This window comes from Tachysurus fulvidraco, chromosome 17, assembly GCF_022655615.1.
Source record: "Tachysurus fulvidraco isolate hzauxx_2018 chromosome 17, HZAU_PFXX_2.0, whole genome shotgun sequence".
Taxonomy (NCBI): Eukaryota; Metazoa; Chordata; class Actinopteri; order Siluriformes; family Bagridae; genus Tachysurus; species Tachysurus fulvidraco.
The window spans coordinates 598434-605933 of record NC_062534.1 but is presented as its reverse complement, the minus strand read 5'-3'; the positions used below and the strand labels follow the sequence as shown (position 1 = coordinate 605933).

At 44.2% G+C, this 7500-nt stretch overlaps 2 protein-coding genes across 4 annotated transcripts in view; both read right to left on the bottom strand.

Annotated features, from left to right (window-relative positions):
• LOC113655030 (alcohol dehydrogenase class-3-like) overlaps positions 1-3588 on the bottom strand; it is a 6587-nt gene extending 2999 nt beyond the window's left edge. The window contains exons 1-6 of the mRNA XM_027165293.2: positions 3352-3588; positions 3167-3216; positions 2074-2175; positions 1777-1927; positions 1002-1089; positions 374-593 (exon numbers count right to left, since the gene is read on the bottom strand). Coding sequence (XP_027021094.1) covers positions 374-593; positions 1002-1089; positions 1777-1927; positions 2074-2175; positions 3167-3184 — 579 coding nt within the window. The 5' untranslated portion in view covers positions 3185-3216; positions 3352-3588. The remainder of the gene's footprint in view (positions 1-373; positions 594-1001; positions 1090-1776; positions 1928-2073; positions 2176-3166; positions 3217-3351) is intronic.
• Positions 3589-5009: 1421 nt separating this feature from the next.
• Positions 5010-7500, bottom strand: part of LOC113655026 (alcohol dehydrogenase class-3-like) — a 6295-nt gene continuing 3804 nt past the window's right edge. For 2 of the 3 annotated variants that reach the window (XM_047802593.1, XM_047802591.1), the window contains exons 6-10: positions 6486-6705; positions 5793-6053; positions 5478-5634; positions 5245-5383; positions 5010-5163 (exon numbers count right to left, since the gene is read on the bottom strand). In XM_047802593.1, the coding sequence (XP_047658549.1) occupies positions 5136-5163; positions 5245-5383; positions 5478-5634; positions 5793-6053; positions 6486-6705 (805 nt within the window). In that variant the 3' untranslated portion in view covers positions 5010-5135. The remainder of the gene's footprint in view (positions 5164-5244; positions 5384-5477; positions 5635-5792; positions 6054-6485; positions 6706-7500) is intronic. The other variant, XM_047802594.1, reaches the window with a different exon arrangement.

Below are 7500 nucleotides of genomic sequence, written 5' to 3'. Positions count from 1 at the left end.
CACACACTACACAGAGACACACACACTACAGAGACACACACACACTACAGAGACACACACACACTACAGAGACACACACACTACACAGACACACTACAGAGACACACGCTACACAGAGACACACACTACACAGAGACACACACTACACAGAGACACACACACTACACACACACTACACAGACACTACACAGAGACACACGCACACTACAGAGAAACACACACACTACACACACACTACACAGAGACACACTACACAGAGACACACTACACAGAGACACACTACACAGAGACACACACACTACACACACACACTACACAGAGACACACACACTACACACACACACACACTACACAGAGACACACACAGACGCACTTTGGCCGAATTCAGTGCTGCTCCGTATCCCGTAGCAACCCCACAGCCAAGGAGACAGACTTTATCCAGCGCTGCGTCTTGGTGGATCTTAGCGACGTTGTTTTCAGGAACGACGGTGTATTCAGAGAAAGTGCTCACACCTGCAAACTGGTAGATCTGCTGCCCTTTACAGGTGACACGACTCGTACCATCAGCCTGAACACACTGCTGAAGCTTCTGCCTGAGAGAGAGAGAGAGAGAGAGAGAGAGAGAGAGAGAGAGAGAGAGAGAGAGAGAGAGACAGAGAGACAGAGACAGAGAGAGAGACAGGAGACAGAGAGAGAGACAGAGAGAGAGACAGGAGACAGAGAGAGAGACAGAGAGAGAGACAGGAGACAGAGAGAGAGAGACTCAAACTGACCCTGAGATCAGTGAGGAGAAATACATCACACACTCATCCAGTAATTCTATTCTAGTTCTGATGAATGTAGATTTAGAGGAAAAACCTGCAGAGGAACCAGATTCAAAACATATAAGTATCATATAATAAGGTAAGGTGGAGTCACCAAAGGTTTGGGCATTTAATCGAGTTTCTATTGGATTAAAACAACAACAACAACAACAACAACAACGACCACAACATCCTCACCAGTTCTTAGTGCAGAGGTTCGTCTTTGGGTTTAAACAGAGCTGACACTCCTCACAGTAAGGCAGGAGGACGGGGATCACCTTATCACCTGGAGGGAAGAAGAAGAAGAAGAACCTGTGTATAACCTGATCCAGGTGAGTAGATCTGCCTCAGACTGATGCTAATTAATGCCCAGTGACTAATAATGAATAATTAATCTTATGTCAGCTCATTAAGCAGGACTCTGTGTACTGTACATCAGAGACCCTCCTCAGCTGGGGGTCTGGAAGCCTGGGTCACTTCCTAAAGGTCATTCACTGCTTCCACATCATATCGGACACCTGAAGGTTATCTTGGGACCAAACATCTGAGCAGAACAAGCGGAGACGTTTGTCCTGGTCACACAAAACACCCCCTGAGTAGGTCATGCTGTCAGAACCCCCAAAACCAACTGCCCCACAGAGCACAGTGCTGTACAGACAGGTACTGGGAGAAAGACCAGCTGAAGCTTTCAGTGAAGTACTAGATAAGACCTTTTGTATGATTATGGGATGGCAAGAACACAGGACTGCCAGAGAACCATAAAGAACTGAGGGAGAACACACTGGAGTGTCCTGCTCCTGCTGAGTTGTCTCAGAAACAGTTAGAGGACAAAAGTGTCGTGTGAGTGTGTGTGTGAGTGTGTGTGAGTGTGTGTGAGTGTGTGTGAGTGTGTGTGAGTGTGTGTGAGTGTGTGTGAGCGTGTGTGAGCGTGTGTGTGCGTGTGTGTGCGTGTGTGTGCGTGTGTTTAGAGTACCAGGCTTCACAGTGGTCACCCCCGGGCCGACGCTCTCCACCACACCGCTGCCTTCATGACCCAGAATGAGAGGAAACGGAAGAGTCTTCACTCCTTTATCACAATCATACAGATACGTGAAGTCTGTGTGACACACACCGCTCGCTGCGATCTACAACACACACACACACACACACACACACACACACACACACACACGGCTTTAATCAGTTGATGCGTCCAAAAGTCAAGGCTGTGACCCCAATTTCACAACAGAACAGAAGGAACAAACTGTTGGAGCTGAGCAGAAATACGGACCTTAATTCTCACTTCATGGTCTTTAGGTGGAGCAACTTCTACTTCTTCTACAGAGACAGGCTTCCCAGGTTCCCAAGCGACAGCCGCTCTACACTTGATCACCTAAAATAACAAACACACACACACACACACACACACACACAGATGCACACATGCACACACACACACACAGGGTGGCGCTGTTGAGTCTCTTTTAGTTTTATATGTAAACCACTTGGACATATAAGGAGTAAAAACCCATAAACACTTGGGAGGAAGTTTCCTGAGATTCTGTAGATTTGTAACGTTTTATAGGTTTTGTGATGTTATGTTAAAAGTTCTGCTCGTCACATGAGATCTCCAACTTGGCAGATTGGAGCAGGAGCCAGTTTTCTCTTGCACAAGGTTCTCTTATTAACGTCTAAGTCTAAAGTCTGTAAAAGCCACACCCCTTAATTTACATACGACTCTATTAACCGTGATATGGTGAAGAGTTTAACCTCGGTCACGATCTCCGGGTCTGTAACATGTCTGAAAAGATCATTTAACATCACACAAAAGCATTAAACACATTAAATGGGGAACTTTCTCAGGGACGAACAGACTGAACGTGACCTGGACCTGCAGACACGAGATAAGAGGACAGGAAAAGACTGAAGCATTATATCACACAGGACCAACGTGAGGAACTGAATCCTCAAGCATTGTGCTGTGCTCTCAACACTGGAGGAGGAGGAGGAGGAGGAGGATGATGATGGCTGCAGTGACATTACATTAAAACACTGAGCACTCTCGTTCACGTCACGTCGTCACGTATCGAATACGTATTTGATTTGAAAAGACTTTCTGAATATTATCTAGTCATTTATGACGTATTTATTTTTTATTGATTTTTTTTATTTTATTTATAAAAGCAGTAATCTACTCGAGGGAGTGTGTTAATGTGAGTGTTTCACATGGGATTAAATCAGTTTTACACACATCCTCGAGTGATGTGCAGCTTTAATTAACATCCACAGTCTTCATTTTCAGTAGTGAGTTAAGTGGATTTTATATTAAGATAATAATTTATATTTTAAGGCACATTAATCAGCAGTAATAAATCAGTTCTTACCTTATTCTCAGTTCCCATAGTGAAAATAAGCAGGTCTTCAGTTGCAGGTCCTTAAAAATCAACACACACACACACACACACACACACACACACACACACACACACACACACACACACACACAATCCTGACTGCACATTCAGTATAAACTACAAGTGTACACTTCACACATTTTTTTATCCCTTACTTGTAGTGGAGCAGGAGGTCGAGTTACAGAGACGTCCTACACACCATTACTGTGTTCAGTATGTCACACGTATATGATCTTGGAACATTTTTAGAAGTCACAAACCCCACACTGCCCCCTACAGCACAATCCTGACACACACACACTCAGACACACACACACACACACACACACACTCACATTCACACATACACTCACACACTCACATTCACACATACACATACACACACACACACACACACACACACACATTCACACATACTCAGACAGAAACACACTCACAGACACACACACACACTCAGACACACACACACACACACACTGACACAGACACACACACACACACACACACACTCACATTCACACATACACTCACACACTCACATTCACACATACACATTCACACACACACACACACACACATTCACACATACTCAGACAGAAACACACTCACAGACACACACACACACTCAGACACACACACACACACACACACACAGACAGACACACACTCACTCGGACAGACACACACTCACAGACACACACACACTCATACTCACACACATACACACAGACAGACACACACATTCACACATACACACTCAGACACACACACACTGACACAGACACACACACACACACACACACTCACACAGGCAGACACACACACACACTCAGACACACACACACACACACACTGACACAGACACACACACACAGACAGACACACACTCACTCGGACAGACACACACTCACAGACACACACACACTCATACTCACACACATACACACAGACAGACACACACATTCACACATACACACTCAGACACACACACACTGACACAGACACACACACTCAGACAGACACACACACACTCACACAGACAGACACACACATACAACAGTTAAATATTAAAAGGTTCATAGATTAAAGGTTACACTGTCGATAACTGCAGTTTGATTTATCACTTGGTTGCTAAAGGTTTCAGGTGAAGGCGTTAGTGGGCGGAGCTATAAACGATCAGTTGTGTTCAATTCATCTGAACAAGGCTTCAAACTACATGAAGTCTGAAACAATAAAAGCTCCTGTGTTCATGTGGAGGGCAAAAAAACAACTTGTCAAAAGCCACTGTCACTGAATCATCATCATCATCATCATCATCATCATCATCAGGGTTTATGTGTTTATTCTAACTCCAGACTGCAGGTTTAACAGACTGTATTTAAGGCACACTGACAGTTTAAAGAGATCTTGCTTTGAATTTATCTGGAATTTGTCTAACAGGGAGGAGATGGAGGTGTTAATGTTGTTCTTCTCTTCATAGCCTGAACACAGCAATCATTAATGGGGAACTGGGAATAAGTGAGATTATGAAGAACTGAGAGCTGAAGGAAAGGACAGGAGTGTGAGCATCACGTGCTGATGGAGGAGACAGAGACTGAAACCACGGTTCATAATACCACATTTTAGTGTGTGTGTGTGTGTGTGTGTGTGTGTGTGTGTGTGTGTGTGTGTACATTGTGCTCCTGCCCCATCAGTCCCTCCAACCTTTTTCTTTATTAGATTCTTGTTAACGAGGTGGTTTTTCTCTGCAGTCATATTGATTTCTCCTCGTTAGTGATCTCAGGGACATCTGATTTGTGCAGGAAGGCTGAAGTGTCCTGGTGTCACCACTAAGGTGACGTCTTTATTCACAAAATCAGCATTAACACAAAGACACAGAAGCAGCAGCAGCTCTGAACCTGTTGTCATGGTGACGGATGATGTCATCACAGGTAATGAGCTAAGGCATTTTTATCACCGTCCGGATGCTGAGAAAGAGAGAAAAGCAGTAAATAAAAGATCAAAGGGATCACAATCACAATGACATGATGGTCATGTGACCCAGAGACCTTTTCCCTTTGGTCATCAGATCGAAGGCCTGGTTAATCCCCTCCAGAGGGAGCGTGTGTGTCACAAACTCATCCAGCATGATTCGCCCGCTCATGTAGTCCTCCACCAGTTTGGGTACGCTACACACACTCTTCCATCCTGTTCAGGAAACACCGCTCGTCTGTAACTGAGATTTCAGCCCAAGCTGTCGGATAATTGAGAGCCGCTACATTACAACCTGCTCATCTCTTACCACCAAAGTAGGTTCCTTTAAGAGTTCTTCCCATCAGGACGTCGATCGGTGCGAGCGACAGGCTGCCGGTTTCATTCCATCCCACAATCACACATGTTCCCCAACCGGCTCTGCAGCTCTCAAACACTGCCCTCTTGTGGACACAAAACAAAACAAACTTCATGAAAGGTTAGAGGAGCAAGAAAGACAAGATGATGATGGTGGAGGAAAGATGAAAAATACCAGAATTACAAGAAGAAAAGACGAAGGATGGATGAGAACAAAAAAGAAGGTGGCGTTGTTCCTGAACACATATGGAGCTGAATTCAGACCCACCATAAGTGTGACGTTCCCCACACACTCGAAGCTGTAGTCCGCTCCTCCACCCGTCATCTCCATCAGCACCTCCTGAATGGGTTTGTTGTGATCGTTCGGGTTCACGAACTCTGTGACGCCGAACTTCTTGGCGATTTCACATTTCTCGGAGTTGATGTCGACGCCGATGATCCTGGAAGCTCCTGCAGATTTACAGCCCATCACAGCGGCCAACCCGATGGCTCCCAGACCGAACACGGCACAGACGGTACCGCGCTCCACCTGCACAACCACAGGGTTCAGGAAATAAAATTCAAATCATTTCATTTAATTGTAGTGACGCTCTACTACTCCAGCACACAGGCCACGCCCACTCATTATATTCTAACAAAACCTCACAAGAAGAAGAAGAAGGAGGAGGAGGAGGAGGAGGAGGAGGAGGAGGAGTAGGAGGCAGCAAATAAAAGTGTAACTAAAGGAGGGCTTTGGACTGAACTGAGGGACAGTGTGCTTTAGAGAGCAGGAGGGATTCAAATGAAAAGACTGAAGAAGAAAGGAAGGAAGAAGAAGTAGCAAAAAAGATGTAATAAAAAGATTTCACTTTATATTACTGGTTTAAGATCTAACGCCACACACACACACTACACACACACTCACTACACAGACACACACACTACACACACACACTCACTACACAGACACACATAGACGCACTTTGGCCGCATTCAGCGCTGCTCCGTATCCCGTAGCAACCCCACAGCCGAGGAGACAGACTTTGTCCAGCGCTGCGTCTTGGTGGATCTTAGCGACGTTGTATTCAGGAACGACGGTGTATTCAGAGAAAGTGCTCACACCCAGAAACTGGTAGATCTGCTGCCCTTTACAGGTGACACGACTCGTACCATCAGCCTGAACACACTGCTGAGTCTTCTTCCTGAGAGAGAGAGAGAGAGAGAGAGAGAGAGAGAGAGAGAGAGAGAGAGAGAGAGAGAGAGAGAGAGAGAGATTATCACTACTCAAACTGAGCATCAGAGATCGTACAAACTAATCTAGATTACACTACAGATTACAGATTACACTACAGATTACACATTACACTACAGATTACACATTACACTACAGATTACACATTACACTACAGATTACACTACAGATTACACTACAGATTACAGATTACACTACAGATTACAGATTACACTACAGATTACACATTACACTACAGATTACACTACACTACAGATTACACTACAGATTACACATTACACTACAGATTACAGATTACACATTACACTACAGATTACACTACAGATTACACTACAGATTGCAGATTACACTACAGATTACACTACAGATTACAGTACAGATTACACTACAGATTACACATTACACTACAGATTACACTACAGATTATACTACAGATTACAGATTACACTACAGATTACAGATTACACTACACATTACACATTACACTACAGATTACACTACAGATTATACTACAGATTACAGATTACACTACAGATTACAGATTACACTACAGGGTATACTACAGATTACACTGCAGATTACAGATTACACTACAGATTACACTACAGATTACAGATTACACTACAGGGTATACTACAGATTACACTGCAGATTACAGATTACACTACAGATTACACTGCAGATTACACTACAGATTACAGATTACACTACAGATTACAGATTACACATTACACTACAGATTGCA